This window comes from Salvia hispanica, chromosome 1 (genome assembly GCF_029641045.1).
Source record: "Salvia hispanica isolate PSC_SH4W2 chromosome 1, Shi_PSC_v1, whole genome shotgun sequence".
Lineage (NCBI taxonomy): Eukaryota > Viridiplantae > Streptophyta > Magnoliopsida > Lamiales > Lamiaceae > Salvia > Salvia hispanica.
Genome location: NC_142692.1, coordinates 29,643,119 through 29,664,334, shown reverse-complemented (window position 1 = coordinate 29,664,334; position 21,216 = coordinate 29,643,119). Strand labels below are relative to the sequence as shown.

The 21,216-nt window shown below is 38.4% G+C and overlaps 2 protein-coding genes across 2 annotated transcripts; both read right to left on the bottom strand.

The window, feature by feature from the left end:
* Positions 1–5,095: 5,095 nt before the first annotated feature.
* On the bottom strand, positions 5,096–6,730 carry LOC148933575 (serine/threonine-protein phosphatase 7 long form homolog). The gene is made up of 4 exons (XM_089060617.1): positions 6,069–6,730; positions 5,899–5,986; positions 5,405–5,827; positions 5,096–5,332 (listed from the first exon to the last, which is right to left on the bottom strand). Exons 1-4 carry the CDS (start codon positions 6,728–6,730, stop codon positions 5,096–5,098), a joined length of 1,410 nt encoding a protein of 469 aa, XP_088916743.1.
* Positions 6,731–7,925: 1,195 nt separating this feature from the next.
* LOC125185150 (CAAX prenyl protease 1 homolog) lies at positions 7,926–17,264 on the bottom strand. The gene is made up of 13 exons (XM_048081640.2): positions 17,125–17,264; positions 16,935–17,019; positions 16,752–16,847; positions 16,523–16,588; positions 16,346–16,444; positions 9,900–10,013; positions 9,685–9,795; positions 9,545–9,607; positions 9,293–9,388; positions 9,042–9,155; positions 8,616–8,687; positions 8,470–8,532; positions 7,926–8,246 (listed from the first exon to the last, which is right to left on the bottom strand). Exons 1-13 carry the CDS (start codon positions 17,262–17,264, stop codon positions 8,142–8,144), a joined length of 1,224 nt encoding a protein of 407 aa, XP_047937597.2. The 3' UTR covers positions 7,926–8,141.
* Positions 17,265–21,216: the final 3,952 nt, after the last annotated feature.

Genomic DNA, 21,216 nt, shown 5'->3' with positions numbered 1-21,216 from the left:
CTTTGGGATAACTTCTGCGACGTCGATTAAACAATACGGTAAGAAATTAAGAAAAATATAATTTCAAGAAATATATAATAAAATACTCAAATTTAGTGAAACAACATGAATTGAATTTGTGAAAAAACATATTTTGTGTATTGATACAAATATATTTACATATTTAATAGGAGAGGATTGTTAAAATTGTTTTAAATTTGATTATATTTTTATATAAACTCAATTTAGATTGAGAGAATTTTGTGAATTCTAAGTTTTGAAATATTTTATTATCTGTAGATGTGTTTGTGTTTTTGCGTAACCACATTCAATGCATCATTTTTAATTACTCCCTCCGTCCCCTATTAAGAGTCACTCTTTAACCGAGCACGAGTTTTAAGAAATGTAAAAAAAAGTTTGTTGAAAAAGTTAGTGGAATATGAGATCCATTTTTTTATATTGATTTTATAATAAAATGTGAGTGAATTGAGTTAGTGGAATGTGAGACCTACTTACTATTTATGATAAAAATGAAGTGTGACTCTTAATTAGGAACAAACCGAAATGGAATAGTGTGACTCTTAATGGGGGACGGGAGAAGTATCACGTAAGGAAAAAAGTAAATATAATTTGATAATAAAATTTGACATTATCACGAAATTCACGAATTGTTGATAACATCAATTTTGCATAGCAATCTTGACAGTAGTTTACAAAATAAAAATATATAAGATAAAACAGAACTAACTCACTGAACAAGACTTCGAAAAAAATGATGAGGCGGAGGACGGAGGTTATACTATTAATTTGGCTAAATTCTATAAATAGGGCATTCTGAAAAAATGCTTCCATTAATAGGTGGGTTTTTTTTTTTAATTTCTGTAAATGGGTGTTGCGCATTCTAAGAATGCGTGTTTAAATACGCATTGAATGCGTATTTAAACACGCATTCTTAGAATGCGCAACTAAGGTGATTTCGCCAGTCAAACAACAAGTCAAAGTTCAAACATAAAACGTATTCAAAAATGCGTATTTGAAATACGCATTCTAAGAATGCGTATTTCACCTGAATAAAATTGGCATTTCAGAACAGAACGCGCCGCTGCTTCTCTTCCCTGCCTGCCCTCGCGAAACCCTTCGAAGATGCTACCTTGTCGTCCGTTTCTTGCATAAATCGCCCAAATTCGTCTAATTGTTTCTCCCTCAAGGTAAGTTACATGCTTTTCTTCTTCATTTAGCATGTATTCATAGTTTACGGTGAAAATTGTAATTTTAGGTTTTGAAGTTAAAAATTAAAATTTTATGCTATTGGTATAAATTGTATGTTCAATGTGTGTTATTAGCTACTAGGATTTGGTATGTAGTGTCTTTTAAATTGTTAATTTCTAAAGATTTGGTATATAGTTTATTTTGAATTATTTAAATTTTGAGATAAAGTTGTGTATATATTGCAGGATTATGGACACAGAATCTATTTGTGTCCTTTTATATTGGGATGGAAGAATAGTACAAATTGGAGGAATTGGTTTGTCTTATGAGCCACCCGTGGCAAATGCATACCTTGTGTTAGATAAGTTTGTTGCATACAATGAGTTGGTTAACAGAACATGTGATTACATTGGAATTAATGTTAATGAGTATATGATTAGTTTGACATGGAAGCGTGCAATTCAAGTGGGTCGTGGATATAACTTTGTTGGCGTTCGACTTTGCGATGCATATATGAGGGATATGTTTGCAACAGCTATTCAATCAGGTCAAATTGAGTTATTTGTTGACTATCAAGCTAAGTTAGCACAACAACGTACTCCACATACGGTCGTTGTCTATGATATCTAGAAGGGGACAACGACAAGTTCAAGATAGAGTACAATTTGATGATGGGCCATCTGGACATAATGAAGTTAGTCACGAGCCGGCTAATTTTGGGGATGATGGGCCTGATTTTGGGGATGGTGCACTATCTCCCCATAATGAAGTTAGTGACGATTCTGAATCTGAAGACGCTGTGTTAGAAAAATCAACAACCTCACCTGAATTGAGTGAAGAATCAGAAGCAACCGAAGATGCATCTGATGATGAGACATTGAATGCGCCTCGTAGGTATGTCCCAGTAGTCCCGCAAAGTGAGCAGGAGTATGAGCATCCAGGGTTACCTTATTTTCGTACTCTACCGACGACATAAGGTAATTACTATGAAAGTAACCATGATGATTCTGAATCTAGCAGTTGATTTTGGGATGAGAAGAATCCTACACGGATTGGGTTAGGAACCAAATTTGATACCAAGCTACAATTAAAGACTGCTGTTACTTTGTGGCATTTGGAGTCATCCACAAAAGAATACTACGTGGTGGAAAGTAAACCAACAAAGTGGAATGTGGAATGCAAAACTCTGAAGCCACCCAAAGAGGCGGGGAGCACGACCACAAATAGGAGACGACATAATCAAACCGGTTGTATTTGGAAACTTCGAGCAACATTGAGGAAGCGCGACCGTAAATGGAAAATCAGACAATGGACTAATAGACATACTTGTGTAGGTAATCCCAACTCCAGGGACCACGCCAACGTTTCATCAGATATGGTGGCTTTGTGTGTTAAGCATCATATTCTAAAGGACCCCGAGTATACGCCTAACTCCATTATTGAGGATGTGAAGCAAAAGTATCATGTTGAAATATCCTACAAGAAAGCATGGTATGCTCGGAGGAAGGCTATAGAGCTTGCTTTTGGTGGATGTGAGTCATCATTCGAAGATTTGCCTAGTTATATGATTGAGTTGCAGAAGCGCACCCGTGGAACAATTGTTAAGTGGCATCATGATGAAAGACATAGTACCGAGACACGAAAGTTGTTCAAGTATGTATTTTGGGCATTCAGGCCGTGTGTGGAGGCTTTTCAGCTTTGCAAGCCAGTGCTAGCAGTTGACGGAATTCATTTGCGTGGAAGGCTCAAAGGTAAACTTCTTTGCGCTGTTGGGTTTGATGCAAACAAGAAGTGTTTACCTGTTGCTTACGCAATTGTTGATAATGAAACAAGTGACAGTTGGAATTGGTTTATAAAGTTAATCAAACTTCATGTTATGAAAGGCGATAGAGATGTTTGCATTATATCTGATAGACACCCATGAATGCTGAATGCAATGGAGTCTGGTATATGGGAACAACCGCCACGAGGCATTCACCGATTTTGTTTAGTACATGTACGAAAAAATGTGTTGCAGCATCACAAGGGTGTGAAGGTGAAGAGTCTAGTGTGGAAAATGGGGATAGCCACGAAGGAGAGAAAATATTTTAGGAGAAGACGTCACCTAGGATATGTTAGTCCAGAGGCAGTTGAGTACCTTCGGCGTATTGATGCGGAGCAATGGACAATGGCATACGATAAAGGTCGTAGATGGGGTGAAGCAACGACGAACATGGTGGAGGCATATAACAACGTCTTGAAAGGAGCCAGAGATCTACCTATTAGGGCTTGTATCAATTTGACATTCTGGAGAACAATTAAATGGTTCCAGACAAGATCAACAGAAGCGGCACAATGCCAAACTGATTTGAGCCTATGGGCGCATGACAAATTGAATGATAATGATGCAAGAGGCCGAAAACATGTGGTAAGACGAGTCAACATCCATGAGGGCAGATATGATGTCTTATCCGAGGCACGATCCAAAGGGAAGGCTGGAAACTCTTATGAGGTCAAGTATTTGAGAAAAAGGTGTAGTTGTGGGAAATGACAGATGTGGAGGTTGTCTTGTTCTCACGCTGCGGCAGTTGCCAGAGATCGAGGAGATAACATTCTACGCCTTGTGAGTAAGAACTATTTGAAGTCAAATTGGGTGAAACAATATTCTTTTGGTTTTCGTTCACTTAGGCACTAGGACTATTGGGAGATACCACCATAGACATTGGAGTGTTCAGTAGGGCAATTTGTTCCTCGTTCTCGCGGTCGATACAGAAAAGCAAGAATACAGAACCAGATGGACGAAAATGAACCTGATCAACCCAGGCGACAGAGGAGTTGCAAGATCTGTAGACAAGTAGGGCATGACAGGCGTAACTGCACAACGGGGCGCACTGTGTGATTGTTTGTGGTTTGTAGTTGAACATTATTTACTACTATTTGATGTTGTTGGTTTGTAGCTGAACATTATTTACTACTATTTTGATTTGGTTAGTAGTTGAACATTATTTACTACTATTGGATGTTGTTGGTTTGTAGCTGAACATTATTTACTACTAGTTTGATTTGGTTTGTAGCATCTATTACTATTGGATTTTGTTGGTTTGTAGCTGAACATTATTTACTACTATTTTGATTTGGTTTGTAGTTGAACATTATTTAATACTATTTGATGTTGTTGGTTTGTAGCTAGACATTATTTATATTTGGACATTATTTGTTGACTCAATTGTAGTAATATTACTAATTGACTGTTTCATTTAAAAACACAAATGAGTTTTTTAAGTGTGAACAGAAAATAGTAGTACTAATATTTGCTTAAATTTTATGATTTTTAAGATTAATAACTCTTTCATTTTTCTAAGCATGTATGCTATGTAAATGTATGGAGTGTATAACAATATTAAATGGAGAAAAATGTAGAGATGAAATCAAATGTAGAAAAATGGACTAAAAATTAAACAAAATGTAGTTAAGTTGAATATCACAAATGTCTACGTCTAACAAACAACCACAAAGTACTAGGTGTAAACTTGTTTGCAGCTACCCCTTTGGATGTACGCGAGGATGTTCTCCTAGTAAAGAATTTTGTTACATTCCGCGCCAATCCTCTAGTGGATAGTGAAGAACTAGAAGCTGCCCCAGAAGCCACCCCAGAATCATGACGAGCCTTTGTGCGTGACTCGCGCCAAGCTGTCTCATGTGCCTCATCATTTTCAGCATCATCATCCCCTTCAGCCTCCTCCTCCTCAGCAGCAACATCCATTTCATCCTCATACTCCTCCTGTGTTTGTAATCTTACTCCAAAATATTCATCAAGGTTAACATCAGAATAATTTTCGTCACCCATCATCTGTGTACTTGATCCAACATGCCAAGAAGCACGCGGAGGGTCACTACATCCTCCGCCCATCTGCGACAAACCTGCATCTCATCTGTACCCTGGACCGCCAATATGGACACCTGGCCGTCCTTCGCGCCTAGCTTTGTGAATGATTGGTCTTGTAGTGTCAATCGCTGATCGTTGGGTAGGGACAAAATCAAGACGTTCAGCCTCCCCACATATCGTCATACAAGTCGACACCATGTTCAAAGCACGTTGGATGTCCTGATGATACGCCGTCTCAGATCCGCTAAGGCAATGATAGACATTGACCAACGTCTCCATCTGCACAAAACAAAGACATTATTCTACTGATAATGCACTATAACTATAAAAACGACAAAAAAAATTTATTACCATCATCATATGTGTAGAGGCAGTCTCATGGATGCCTGGCTGGCCATGGATGCCGGGTCTAGTAATGTAAGTGACAGTGATTTTTCGAAACCAATCCATGTAGTCAGTATTCGAGGCATTTGGATACACCTGTTGTTCTATTTCTCCCCGGATCCTCCAATACTGAACGTAGTTAGCATGATGAGTTTCCCAGTTTGTGGCTGACTTGCCTCGCCTTGTACTTTCCCATCTCTCATAATTGTGGAATCGAGTCTCACTAGAAAAATTATGTTGGGGGTTTCCAAACTGTCGTGTAACTCGATGACCCAAATGAGTCTCCACAATATGATAGCAAATGAGGTAGTTGGTGCACCCCCAAACATTCATCCCACGCGTGCACTCCTCTGGTAGAGGACGACGATCCAAATACGGCTCCCAAATAAACTGAAAAAAAAAGGTTAATAAAACAAAAAATATTCAACATAGAAGATTAAGAAATATTTTAAAAGTGGCACCTGATTGTCATGCAAATGAGCCAATTGTTCCCTGTAATAACTTTGAACATGTAGCAGGGCTCTACCCAAATTCAATCGCCCCCTCCAACTAATAATTCCAAAACAATACAAAAATATTATAAACATGCGATATAGATAACTTAATGACAAAGAATAAAGATGTAACTTACATTATTCCACACGGTGCCGTACCATCATACTCAACCCTATCAACAATCTCAGGTCGAATATTGGGTATCCTCTCCCAAGCCCACATATGTAGAAGGCTCAATGGGCCACCGATATCTTTCCTCTTTTGACACGAAGCTTCACAAAGGTAGTGATATAAAGTGGCAAGCGCTGCTGCACCCCAACTAAGTTGTGAACACTGATTCTCGTCATTTAGTAATAGAATGTGGTGGAAGGGAATTTTTCTCCCCGAAGTGTCTGGGATGATCAAACAACCTAGTAGGAGTACCACAAATATACGTGCATGTTGCATGTAATAATGCTCAGGTAGATCGTCGTCAAGACGGTGTCTCACAACATCTTTCAGTTTAGTGGCATTAAATCCCCCCAACTTCAATTCAGCCTGACTAGGTTCTATACCCAAAAGTGACAAACACGTATCAACCCAATACTCACTCGTGTGGTTCACTTGTGGAAGGATAACTGGTTCACCATCGACCCTTAAACCCCAAAGCATCTCGATATCTTGAAGGGTCACTGTAGCTTCACCAACTGGAAGGTGAAACGTGTGTGTCTCGGGACGCCACCTCTCAATCAATGCCCCAATAAGTGAAGCGTCCAACATTTTTGGCTTTCCATAACGGTACACGCCACCAAAACCCATCCGCTATATATGCTCCAACACTCGGTCATGCATTGGAGATTGAAAAATTTTATTATCCAACTTGCGTGGTTGGAAGGTGTCCGTATCATTCCCAGAGATTATGCTTTCCGTTATGTGATGCGGTTGCAAGTAAAGTATGCTCGGGTTTTCGGGACCACAATACAAAGAATACTCCCCAGTTGATGATGATGCCATTGCTATATATACATTAATTAAATTTTGTTAGCATTGAACATGCACAGAGACATACTACTAGGCAAATCTAAATTGAAATAAGTAAATTTATGCAAATCTAAACTATAAATTTGTTGACGGAACTCATAAGGTCAAAGGTAAACTCATTTAATCCATTGAATTTTTTCTCCTCAATTCAAACAATGAAACCCAAAGCTTATTTTTTTTACTCTTTGCAATTCCACCATTGTTCTATTTGCTATTCAAATCTCAATTAAAGAATCAATTCATATATACAAAGTCATACTACAAGTTCAATGCCCCAATAAGAATTTCAACCACATCGGTACATGCCACCAAATTTGCTATCATATTCTAAGAATGCACACTTTCTTGTTTCAATTCTTGCAAAAAAAAAACCAATTATATACAAACCCTAGGCAAAGGGGAAACATGGATAGAGAGAGATATAAATACCGTGAGGGGAGGCGGAACGTTGGCGGCGGCAGGTCGACGGGCGGCGGCAGATCGACGCGTTCAGAAGCGAGGAAGAGAAGCAGCGGCGCGTTCTGTTCTGAATTGCCCAATTTTATTCAGGTGAAATACGCATTCTTAGAATGCGTTTTAAGTTTGAATTTTGACTTGCTGTTTGACTGGCGAAATCACCTTAGTTGCGCATTCTAAGAATGCGTATTTAAACACGTATTCTTAGAATGCGTAACACCCATTTACAGAAAAAAAAAAAAAAAACCCGCCTATTGATGGAAGCATTTTTCCAGAATGCCCTATTTATAGAATTTAGCCCTATTAATTTTGCATTAAAATCCATGTTGCCTGTTACCAAAATAATTTTTTTTAGAACAGAGATAGTACCTTAAAAATTCATATGAAGCAAATCAAGTTTTATTAACATCATTTATTTATCGGGCCTAAGATAGCTATGCCTGAAAAAATGAATGTAATGAACTGAATTTTCATGTTGGTGGTATGATACAACAAAACTTGATTCAAAATGCTCCACAGAGCCATAAAAGAGACCCAATGTCAATATGCTCACTCTTAACTAAAATCTCAGTTTCGTATTTTTTCGTAATGCTATTTCGTGGTACTAGTTTCAACCTCGTTACATGTAAGCGGATGTCTGTCGGAATTCACAAAAATAAGATTACAGACATTTTCATTATTGGAGCAACAACTTAACAAGATTAATTTATATGCAACACCCATTTACTTGGGTTTAATCAGTCTTCTTATCAGGTTCATCGAGTGCAACTAATCGTTCGACCAAGGGTGGATGCGAAGAGTGGTAAGCAGAATACCAAGGGTCAATGTTGATGTCCTCCTGTTAGACATCAACAAAATTGTAAGCTTCATAACAAATCCCAGAAGGCAGCAAACAAATCAAAGAGACTACTACAATTTGTTCTACTTTCAAACTAACTAGGGCAATGGTAGTAACATCATAAATACTTCCAACTTCATGAAACAGTAAACACACCTCTATAGAATATTTTGTGAGGACTTAGTTGTAAGTACAATGCAACGGAAACCAAAAAATAAATTACCGGTTTTATAAGACCAGCTTGTAGAGGAACAGCATAACCAAGCTTCTTGGCAAAAGCATCAGCCTTCGGAGTGATACAACACAATAGTCTCAGTTGCTATAAATTTATAATGACAATCAATTTAGGACAAAACACAAGAAGATTACCTGGAACTCAAAAGCACGGAGCAATAGATTGAGTGAAAGGATCACAACATGCAAGAGAGGTATCACCATATGCTGCAACACCCAATATAGAATTAATACCCACAACAAGACACAATAATTAAATTCAGATTGTAAAAGAGTGAGCTGCCAAGTATACAATTCAGTATCAACAAACAACATAAAATACAATGTAACAGGAAAATAAATGTTGTTTAGGTTTATTATGTACTACAAGTGCATCGGCATGTCAAATGAGGTTTAAAATTTCATTCTAATGCAGATAAAGCACATAGCTCTATCAACAACATGAAGCCCATGTGCTAGCCTAATTATACGAGATCTCGCCATAAGTACAGCATTGGATGACATCAAATGAACAACAAAAGCAACCAGTGCACGTGCAACCCTCAAGGATTCAGCTCATACCATAAATATGATAAATCCAATAAGAACAGGCTGTGTATCAAACCCAAAACTTTGGAAGAGGTCTTTTGAGTTGCGAACAAGAATGTATCCCCCAAACTGCAACAATGTCAGGATCTGCATTGCCAATTACCATTAAGCATGAGATATCATATATGCACTCAAGTTTCAGATCAGTAATAGTGACTTAAATCATAAAATTAATAGCTCAAAAAATACTTTCACCTAAACTCCATCTAGAACAATCAACATACCTGAACTCCAATAAAGAATGTGTACACTGTATGATTTAGCTTCCAGTGACCAAGTTCATGAGCAACTGCAGCAACAACTTCTTCCTCATTATTGGACTACATAGAATATGAGAAGTGGGTAATCAGTAACATTCCATATTATAACTCTGAGTCTCAGGTTCTCTCTGTTTAGTTTGCAGCTATAGCCATGAACCAGGATTTTGGCAAGCATTTAATTATCACAAATGAAAACAGTAGTTGTATACTCCTTACCAGTTGTATTAACGTGTCATACAGGACAATTCTTTTGTTCTTAAAAAATCCATACATGTAAGCCTGCAGAAAAATGTTTACAAATGAGTCTTCTTGAGCAGAAATGAGGCCAAAAGTGTGAGAAGAAAAGCATTACTCACATTGCTGTGACTTGACCGTGTTGACCCATCAACAACAAATAACTTTTCTAAGGGGAATTTAAGAGATGAAGCAAGATTCTCAATCTTGGTCTTGAGTTCGCCCTCTGGAAGCTGCTCATGTTTTAGACAACATTGATTAGAAACTTATGTTATTTTGCGTTATCAAAAGAAAATGAGAAATTGCTATTACATTAAACAGCTTTTGCATTACATACAGGAGTGAACTTGTTGAAAAGAGGGGCAATCAGAACTGGATAAACAGTCATCATTATAAGGGACACAATTAGCATGAAGCCCCAGAGATATATGGCCAAGTAAGGACCTCCTTTCTGCAATCAATCACTTGAGAATGTTATACAGTTCACCACATAAAAAATTCTTACTGTTATGACAAATAGGGAAATTGTGAATCGAGAAACAAAAGAACGTAAATAGACACAGAATTTACGTGGTTCACCAACGTTGTGTTGGCTACGTCCACGGGCAAAAACGGAGAACAAATTGTATTATGACTGCGGTTTTCAGATACAGATTTATGTGCTCTACTCCCATATATATAGACACACATTAGACAGACTGGGCCTAGGAAACATAATCCTATCCCAATTAGGAAATCTAATCCTATACTAATTCAAGGCATACTAACAAATCTCCACCTTGACTTGAATTCTCCCTTACAGACGCATCATCATAACACCAGACGAACAAACTTCTCCATTCTTGCATCAGATTTGCCCTCCACAGGCAACTAACAGCTCATGACATTAAGCAACTCCAAACAATGTTGGAACTTGCTCTGCGGGACCGACTTGGTGAACATATCAGCAGGATAATCAGCAGTACCTACTTTCTTCACCTCAATTCTCTTCTCATCTCTTAGAAAATGATACCTCACATCAATATGCTTAGTCCTTTCATGATGCACTTGATCCTTGGCTAAACAAATAGCGCTCTGACTGTCACAGAACACAACAGCTTGATCTTGATGTAAACCAAGATCACCAACTAGCCCTTGCAACCATATTCCCTCTTTAGCAGCTTCTGTCAACGCCATATACTCTGCTTCAGTAGTAGACAAAGTAACTACAGCCTGCAAAGTTGCTTTCCAACTAACAACAGAACCACTAAGAGTGAAAACATAAGTGAGTATCACCTCCATAAATGAGACCAACATCAGACGTACCTCTCAAGTAACGAAAAATCCTCTTCACAGCCTGCAAGTGCTCCTTTCCAGGATTTCCCATGAACCTGCTAACAACGCTGACAGCATGCGCTATATCTGGCCTAGTACAGACCATGGCGTACATCAAACTCCCTACTACATTAGAGTACGGGACTCGAGACATGTACTCCTCCTCAACTTCGGATTTCGGTGCAAGATCAGATGACAAATGAATGTTTGTGGCACTTGGAGTATCAATAGCCTTAGATGTAGACATGCCAAATCTTGACAAAATCTTCTCAATGTAGCTCTTCTGTGACAGAGAAAGCTTTTTCTTTTCTCTATCTCTAGAAATCTTCATGCCCAGAATTTTCTTCGCAACACCCAAATCCTTCATATCAAACTCAGCAATAAGCTGAGCTTTCAACTTCTGTACTTCAGACTTCGACTTCGCAGCTATGAGCATATCATCCACATATAGAACAAGATAGACCATAGAACCATCGTCAGCTTTGTTGTGATAGACACAACAATCATACGGACTCCTGCTGAATCCCAGCTTGATCATGTAACTGTCAAACCTCTTATACCACTGCCTCGGAGACTGCTTTAGTCCATACAAGGACTTCTTCAACTTGCACACATAATCCTCCTTGCCCAGAACCACAAATCCCTCTGGCTGAGTCATGTAGATATCCTCCTCAAGCAGTCCGTGTAGGAAAGCCGTCTTCACATCTAGTTGCTCAAGCTCCAAATCATAATGTGCAACTATCGCAAGTAACACTCTGATGGAAGTGTGTCTGACCAGAGGTGAGAATATCTCATTATAGTCAACCTCCTCCTTTTGCGTGAACCCTCTTGCAACCAGACGAGCCTACTAATGCCCTCATCTGGTGTAGTGTCTTCCTTCTTCTTGAAAATTGAAAGTGCAGGTTTTCTCTCGGTCAACGTATATTTTGAAAGTGTATCCAACTGATCAGGATGAGATTCCCGACCTAGCTGAGTCCTTGGCACGATAACCGGAACCTGGTATCAAACAAATATTCCTCAACCCACTTCTACTGATTAGTATAATGGAGGTAAGGGTCGAATCCCACAAGGATGGACACGTTCGGATACTGCGGTGACATTCCTGGGTGTTTTTGGTTAGCTACCACGCTTGGGTTGAGATTTTACCTAGGCAAGAAATAAAGATGGTACTCTACTGACTAGTAGGCGTGAAAATAACAGGCATGTGGTTGTGTTCGTGAAAATAGGGGACAAGGTGTCTCTGAGGTATATGAAAAGTAGACAGTTACTAAAAGAGGAAATTTAGATAACAAGGTATATCTGGTGATTGGTTGGCTCTCTGACAGGTCTGGAAGGTACAACTGAAAAGTAGGGAACAAAAGCAAAAGTAACTTAAAAGTAAAGTGGTCCAAACTAAAGTTGATTTTGACGTTTTCTTCTTCACCAAGCATTAACAGAAATCAAATGAACACAAACACCATAACTAAACTCAGATTCATGACTTCAAACTCAAGATCTATTGATTTAAAGTACTCAAACTTAAGATGGACGGCGGACTGCAGTCTTACCTCTACTGACTGACATGCAAGGTGGTGATTACAGTGCGGATCGAAAGACTCATGCACGAAAACTCAGACTGAAACATAACTATAAAATTCGATCGACAATCACAAATCTAGCTTACTCGAAAGAAAAATACATGCATGCACTTAAAAGTTAAAGGCGATAACTAAATCTAACTTTCCTAGGCAAAATGAAGCAAACTCAAACAAAAGAGACATTCGGAATAGAAATTTTATAACTAAAATGTTTGGATCTTCACCAAGTACTTCAAAAGGCAACAAAGATAAATGTTTGCACAGATCCAACGAAGAAAGCAAGTAAAGATTAAACTAGAAAGCGAGTAACGATTGTTTTTGCCACTCTGGGCGGTGAAACTGCTATACTACTACGACGAACTGGCTGGAATGGTGGGATGATGACTACTCCGGTAGACTTTTGGACGTCAAGTGACCATAGCTCTGGCGAGGAACGAGAAAGTGGATGATGCTGAAGGACTGATCTTCTAGAGAGAATTCTACTAAGTGTGTATGAGAGCCGAACTTCGAACGTTTTTTTTTGTCTCTCTCCAAGTGGCTTCTTTTATGGGGAGGCTTGCCCTTGCTTCTAGGGTAGATTTCCTTCACGAATTTGACCTTTCTACCCTTGTTAATGACCATCCCAGCTATCCTTCTTCTCCATCTCGAGCCTTTTCTCTAGCATGCATCCTGGTCAGTATTGCACCCTTCTAGCGCTCTTTTCACTTGCGTCACATGAATCGTCTCCTACTGACTTGGATCCTTTAATCCCGCACACTTTAGCAACTGTTTTGCAGATAATACATGCATTTCACGACATACTGATCAGTAACCAAGGCTTAGAATACGACTTATCAAAAATCCATTTGCAAGTGACAATCTTTCTCCCCTTAGGCCGTGGAACCAATTCCCAAATCAGGTTCTTCAAAAGTGATTCTATCTCTTCTTGCACTGCAGCGAGCCACTTGGCACGCTCACTGCCTGAAATAGCTTCCTTGTAGGTAGGTGGTTCATCTGCCGAAGGCTCATCTTCGACCTCATTGGCAACCTGCAATGCATATGCCATCATATCCTCAAAACCATACCTCAACGGAGGCTTCACATTTGTCCTCCTAGCTCTGTCAATAGCAATGCTTCTCTGACGAGCTTGTGGATGAACATCCGAGCTAGAAGTATTGGCGGCTTCAGCAGTAGTGTGTTGATCTTCTCCACCTTGGAGTTGTGATTCACTCACATCGTGAGTGACTTGCAGCTCCACCTGCTCATCAACACCATCCAAATCCTCTGTAGCAATAGACTTCACAGTAGAGTTAAGCATAGAATTTTCATCAAATACCACATTCCGACTGAGAATAATTCTACCCTCTGAAGATGACCAAATTCTGTACCCCTTAACTCCATCTCCATAACCAACAAATACTCCATTCTTAGCTCTTGGCTCCAATTTACCTTCACTCACATGATAGTAAACAGTACTCCCAAAAACTCTCAACATAGAGTAATCTGCAGGTGAATCAGACCATACCTCGTACAGTGTCTTGCAGTCAATGCCAGTGTGAGGTCCACGGTTGATCAGATAACAAGTCGTGTTTACTGCCTCTGCCCAAAACTTCCTAGTCAAACCGGCTTGGAAGAGCATGCATCTTGCTCTCTCCAACAACGTCTGATTCATGCGTTCTGCCACACCATTCTGCTGCGGTGTATGTCTAACGGTGTGATGGCGAACGATCCCTTCACTCCTACAAAACTCATCGAACTCAGACGAACAAAATTCCAGACCGTTATTTGTTCTCAATCGCTTGATCTTCTTCCCAGTCTGGTTTTCAATTAGAGTCTTCCACTCTTTGAACTTCTTGAATGCCTCACCTTTATGTTTCATCATAAACACCTAAGTCATTCTCGAGTAGTCATCAATCATCGACACAAAATACTTGTGTCCTCCAATAGACTCAATACGTGAGGGACCCCAACAATCCATATGAATGTAGTCAAGTGTCCCCTTCGTTCGACGAACACCTTTCTTTGGAAACTTGCTGCGATGAAGCTTCCCTAACACACAGTGTTCGCAGAAATCAAGTTTCTGCACCTTATGGCCCAAAAGAAAATCACGATTCGACATGATTCTCATGCCACGTTCTCTCATATGACCGAGCCTCATATGCCACAGCTTGGTCATATCCTTGGTTGCAACCTCGGATAATGCAATATTAGAAGAATTTGCTACGATGGAACCTCTTAGAACATACAAGGTACCCCGTTTCAAAGCTGTCAGAACCACCTTCGAACCTTTCAAAATACACATTACTCCACCTTCACCTTTGAAACTGAACCCCTTACTATCAAATGTACTCAGGGATATCAGATTATTCGTCATCTGTGGAACATGCCTAACATCGTTCAAGGTGCAGAAGACCCCATCATGAGTCCTAATCTTGATTGAGCCGATGCCAACCACCTTGCAGACAGCACTGTTGGCCATGGTAACATTGCCTCCATTTATCTGCTCATAAGTGTTGAAATACTCCCTGTGAGGACAGAGATGATATGACGCTCCAGAATCCAAAATCCACACATCATTACAGTGTGGCTGTTCATCCGCAACCAAGGCCAATTCTTCTTCTGAATTTGTGTCATCAGCTTCTGCCACAGTCGCAGAACCGTTAGCATCTTCCTTCTTGCACAATTTCTTCTTTATCCTTGGACAATCAGCCTTCCAATGCCCTGGTTCTTTACAATATCTGCAGATGTCATCTGGCTTAGGGCCTTTAGGACCTTTTGAACCTTTTGAGTTCTGTTTCTTCTGTCCGAATATCTTCTGTCCTTTACCCATAACAGATAATCCCGATGGCAGATCTTCTGTGGCTGAACTCGTTGTCTGTTGACGATCCTCTCTGATGTGGAGAGCAGATCGAACATCCTCCAACGAAAGAGTTTCCTTGCCAGTCATAAAAGACTCAACAAAATTTTCGTAAGATTCAGGCAGAGACACAAGCAAAATTAAAGCAGCATCCTCATCTTCTACTTTAACTTCAACATTATGCAAATCTAGCAAAATTTTATTCAAATTTTCCAGATGATCCCGAAGGGGCGTACCTTCCTGCATGCGTAACCGAAAAAAACGTTGCTTCAAGAACAACTTGTTGGTTAGAGACTTCGTCATGTATAGACTCTCCAACTTCGCCCAAAGAGCAGCTGCCGTCTCCTAATCCGCAACTTCGATGATAACATCGTCAGACAGACTCAATATGATGGTCGAGTGGGCCTTTTCGTCTAAGATTGTCCACTCCTTATCATCCTCCGTAGCCTTCTTTGTTTTGAGCGGCTCCCACAAACCCTGCTGCTTCAGCAGAGATCGCATCTTGATCTCCCATAAACCAAAACTATTTCTCCCAGTGAATTTGTCAGCCTTCACGTTCAGAGCAGACATCTCGATTTACCGGACAAAACCTTCGCAGCGGAATTCAAAACCCTAGTTCGAAAACCAAGGCTCTAGATACCAGTTTGTTATGACAAATAGGGCAATTGTGAATCGAGAAACAAAAGAACGTAAATAGACACAGAATTTACGTGGTTCACCAACGTTGTGTTGGCTACGTCCACGGACAAAAACGGATGAACAAATTGTATTATGACTGTGGTTTTCAGATACAGATTTATGTGCTCTACTCCCATATACATAGACACACATTAGACAGACTGGGTCTAGGAAACATAATCATATCCCAATTAGAAAATCTAATCCTATACAAATTCAAGGCATACTAACATTTACCATAAAAAATTGCAAGAGACAGAGAGAAATATTGAAATGCAAAAAGGACAACAACATGTAAAGCAGCCATAACTGACTATTGTTTAGGGCTTAGAACTTATACAATCTATTAGTCTTAAATATAATATAAGATAGAAATACCTGCACTATAGTGATGATAGCAGCTACAATAGGAGGACAGATCACTATAGCTAATATAATTTCTTTGATCATGTCCTTAAAGAATAACAACAGTGTTTGCTGTCAAATAAAAAATAAATTAATCACAACTTTCAAGTTGTTAAAACCGAGTTATCAAAGTAAACTTAAACTACATACATTGTTGGAACCATGGCGGGCCTTAATGACAAAAGTTAAGTACAGAGAAAATGGTAAATAAGTTATCTGCAAAAATAGAAACCAATAGTTAAAAAAAGGCCATCAATTTGTGTATAGCTATAGCAGTAACAAGCCGTAGATTATGGTGATTTTTAAACAGTCAACAAATCCATCAAGTAACCGTTTGTTAGTCTTTGTAAAGAAAATACATGGAAACTCATAAACACACCTTAAACGAAAGCATAAAACCAGCTAAAAATGCAAGAGTGTGCAATATCTCATTTTCAGCATTAAAGCCAGCATACACCAGAACCTCTCCGCACCTCTGCAGTTAACAAGAAAACAAAATACCGGTAAGACAAAGAAACAAAGTAAGAGACCAGATAAGAAGGCGCGCTATAAAATGACTCACCTTCCAAAACCAGGGCAATACGCCCAAGTACAAAATTGCGACGTCGATGACTATAAATACAAATTTGTGCACAAAATTGAAATTGCTGGAGAGATAAACATTTATAACCAACCCAAGACACAACTGGTTAGTTAAAGAACAGATACACATTGACAGTATAAGTTATTAATGAGTGTTCAATGTTCAACACCTTTTGAGAAGAAGAGTAGCACGCGACATTTCAAACCTTGTTTGGCAGATTACTCTTACGAATGGCTTTGGCAGTGGCAACTTAAGAGCAGCACGCTGCCTCAAATCAAGATACGTCTCTAAAATGTACACCATTATCATATAACCTGGATCGAATAGAAGCCAAGACAAATTCAAGGAAAAAGATATAGTGGCATAACCCGTAGCTAGAGGCAGCTAAGTGTCAATCAAAATATAAATAACCACAAAATTACACCAACTCATTTCATTGGCATTCCCAAGAGCAGGTGAGCGAGTGTTAAGATATCTCTCTCTTTAGTTCATTGATTATCAATTCCATTATCGCATTTGATCTTCCATAATTGGTGTGTTGAATTTTGGTGTGCTCTCTGTTTTGATTGTGAGGAGAGTAACCGCCAAACGGAGATCAAGGCAAATCAAATGAGAACGATCAAAGATATACATACATATCACACAGAAATAGATAGAAGTGGGAGTGAAACCTACCGATGATCGCCTCAATGTAGGGAAACGCCATGGCGGAGGATAGAGAAAGTGGTTTTTTTATCTAATGCAAATGAGATCAACTCTTTTATGTGCTGCCATAAAAAAGGACCCGAAAATGAGATCAACTTTTTCTAAATGGAGTATAATCCTCCATCTCTAATCATTTGGCATCATTTGATCGACAAGATTTAAGTAAATGTAATAAAAAATGAGTAAATCTGAAGTGACAAATTTTAGGTATGGAAAAAAAAGAAAATAAGTGATAAATTTTTAAGCACAAAACTGTTTAAGCTTTGGAAGAAAAGTCAACAAATTTCGATCAATTTATCATGAACCGAGGTTTAAAAGAAATAACCATACAAAAGAATAATATAGATATGGTTTTTATCATCCTGGCCCATTCTCATGTTAAGATGGACCAATTAGAGTCGTAGATGGGTGATTCTATGTAGTCTTTTTTATTTTATTTTATGATTCTGTCCTTTTAAATATACAATACAATAACTCTCAATTTGAAATCCTAACAAACTCTAAAAAATAAATTTAACTCTTTCTAATTACACATACCAACATGTTAGTCTGTTAAATGATGTAATGCCAAGCTTCGACATAAATTTTCCAACTCATAACATTGTATAAAAATTTAAATATCAAAAGAACAAAAAGATTACTAGTATTGTTTATCTCTACTCGATCCTGCAAGATCTTTTCATGAGTTGCCCTTAATTACCTAAATGTAGTTAATTAACTGAATAAAGTTATTATTCTAAATTTAAAAGGCCATTAAATAATTGTAGTTAGCACTCTGAGGTAGAGGTATTCTCCTACTAAAACCGATGTGTTCGATCTGCTAACGTGCATATGGTCTGTTCATATCTTCTGCATTTGGCTGAATTAATACTCGATTTATTTAAGCTTATACTCCCTTCGTCCCCGATTAAGAGTCACACTTTAACCGGACATGAGTTTTAAGAAATGTAAAGAAAAGTTAGTTGAAACGGTTAGTAGAATGTGAGACCATTTTTTTATATTGGTTTTATAATAAAATGTGAGTGAATTGAGTTAGTAGAATGTGAGACATAATTACTATTTATGGTAAAAATGAAGTGTGACTCTTAATTGGGGACGGACCGAAATAAAAAAGTGTGAGTCTTAATCGGGGACGGAGGGAGGATGTGAAATAGAAAGCTCTAGTCGTCATCGAAGTCCTTTTATTGAGACGTAGCTTGTGCATCTAGCAATTTTATGACGTATATTACCAACTCTCATGAATACATTGTATCAATTCAATTAATTAGAAAAAAAAATATTCATAATTAAACTCCTACGACTTTATATAGGTCAATCCGTCAATGTGTAGATAATATTATTAAATACTCCCTCCGTCCCTATTAAAAAAATGGGTGGAAAAAAAGTTAGTGGAATATAGGTCTCACTTATATATTTATGTTTAAATGAAATGTGAGTAAAAAGAGTTAGTGAAATGTGGGACCGATTACCATTTATTATAAAAGTGAACCGAGACTCTGATTCGCGGATGGACTAAAATAGAAAAACGAGACTCCTGTTCACGGGCGGGAGGAGTATTGGATATTTCATTTATGAGATTTGGTTAATTATACACATGCGTCAAGAACATGTAATACAATAAGTCAATACTCAAACTTTTGAAAATGAAAAGGAAAGGAGTAAATGTTGTAACTTTTGTAGTCCAACTTGAAATTTGGTTCAAAGTTAATTATAAGCATCCAAAATTTGTATTCTATTTTGACTTTTGAGGAACATTTTTTTGTGTTTGTTTGTAGTATAATTTATGTTTAATTTTTTCTTCTTTTTATGTTCATAATAATTAAATGTCCAAGGTGTTATGTCAGTGGCATTTAAAAAGATAAATTTGCCGATTGAAATTATGGAATCTCAATCTCAAACATGAAGATGTATAGAATGCATAAAGGTGAGAAATCATTTAAAATTAAATCGTTAATTGGGAAGTGTACTTGATAGGGCATCCCACATCAAAATGAAGGCAAAGTATTATCATATATAGTTATAAAATAAGAATTCTAGTCATATTTTGCAATGGACCAACTTTAAGCATATGAAAACGTTGTGAAAATTTTGTAGTATTAATCTTGTGAAAGTATTATGGACTCTAATTGTGTTGGGCTTTGATTTTATTCAGTTGGGCTGAAATAATTCATGTGGCCCATCTTATTATTGATGACCCATATTGGTTTGGCCCAATAACTAATCAGGGATGCTCCGATGGCTGCCACGTGGCTGCCTCACAAGGATCATGGTCTGGGGCCATTGGATTTAGGGTGTGCTAGTTATGAGTCTTGAGACTCATTGCATTCGCCTCATTCTATTCCAGACTATTCTCTCTCTCGTTCGATATGCTTATGCTTCTCTCTTCTCTCTATCTAGATTCCAGCACCGTTCGCCGGTTATCTTCTCCGGTCTCCTGTTTCCGCCGTTGATTCTCGGTTTTAGAGAGTGTCATCGGCTTAGATTCTGAGTGTTTGAGTGCTTGTGCATTCCTTCGCAGATCTAGGTTTTGTCCAACTTCTCTGTTGGATTCTTGTGTGATTGGAGGCTTCCTTGAGAGTTCGTGTGTTGCGAAGCAGTGTTCTGAGAGGTTGTGGTGAGATTCTTGTGACATCGGTAGTCCCTGTGTTGTAGCAGTTGGAGTATCCCTAGGGTTAGGGTTTGGTTACTTCACGGTGCTCCCTTGAGACTTGTTGGTGAAGATTGAGGAGATCCTTGGCCCTGTGAAGTCGTGTATGTGCGACCTGAGCCATATCCTAAATCTTCTGAATCTTTTGTTGCTATTTCAGATTAGATCCGAAATGATCACTTTCTTGTATTACTGACTTGTGTATTCTAGTGTGCAGGGTTCCCCAATCAGTAGAGGCTTGGATTCCAGATCCGGTTAAGGATCTGAAGTTAGCTAGGGTTTTGATTAGGGTTCATACACTATAATAGAAACTTAGTCAGTCTTCTTGTAATCTTGCAATAGATTGCTTTGTAATTGGCTTGTAACTTCTGAGATTAGCCATCTCAGAGATCAATAATCAATAAAAGAGGTTCCGGTAATTAGTGAATCCCGAGTGATCTGATCCCTACAAATCTTTTTTTTTTAAATGAATTTTATAAAAACGTTGAATTTTATAAATAAAAATCAAATTTTGGAGAAATAATTCACAGCCTCGCATCGCAACTGCGATTTCAACACCTCTGTAGAGGCCGCGCCGCGCACACGGCTGAGCTGCGGATGGCCTAATCGACTTATAAAGTATAGTCATCCTTTCCTCAATGTATATAATTAATTACTACATTAATTGTAGAGAAATTGAGAGTAGGCCATATCCCCACTATTTATTATAACTAACTACTTTCAGGCCATCATAGCCTGATTATGCATGAAGAATGGACCAGCTTGATTATGCATGAAGAATGTGGTCCAATTCAGCTTATTTTAAAAGTGCCTAACAACTTGCAAAGAAGGTTGTTCCATTGGCATATTAGTTTCAAATCAGAAAATGCATAAAATCATAAGTATGGTGCTTATAAAAGAAAAGTATCC

Coding starts and splice junctions, on each gene's coding strand:
- LOC148933575 (XM_089060617.1), bottom strand. CDS start 6,730: ATGGGTTTTGGTGGCGTGTACCGTTATGGAAAGCCAAAAATGTTGGAC. Junction 5,987..6,068: donor ACGGCACCGTGTGGAATAAT/GTAAGTTACATC, acceptor TGGAATTATTAG/TTGGAGGGGGCGATTGAATT. Junction 5,333..5,404: donor CCTCTACACATATGATGATG/GTAATAAATTTT, acceptor TGTTTTGTGCAG/ATGGAGACGTTGGTCAATGT.
- LOC125185150 (XM_048081640.2), bottom strand. CDS start 17,264: ATGATAATGGTGTACATTTTAGAGACGTATCTTGATTTGAGGCAGCGT. Junction 8,688..9,041: donor TTGGATTTATCATATTTATG/GTATGAGCTGAA, acceptor TGGGTGTTGCAG/CATATGGTGATACCTCTCTT. Junction 8,247..8,469: donor AAGCTGGTCTTATAAAACCG/GTAATTTATTTT, acceptor GATGTCTAACAG/GAGGACATCAACATTGACCC.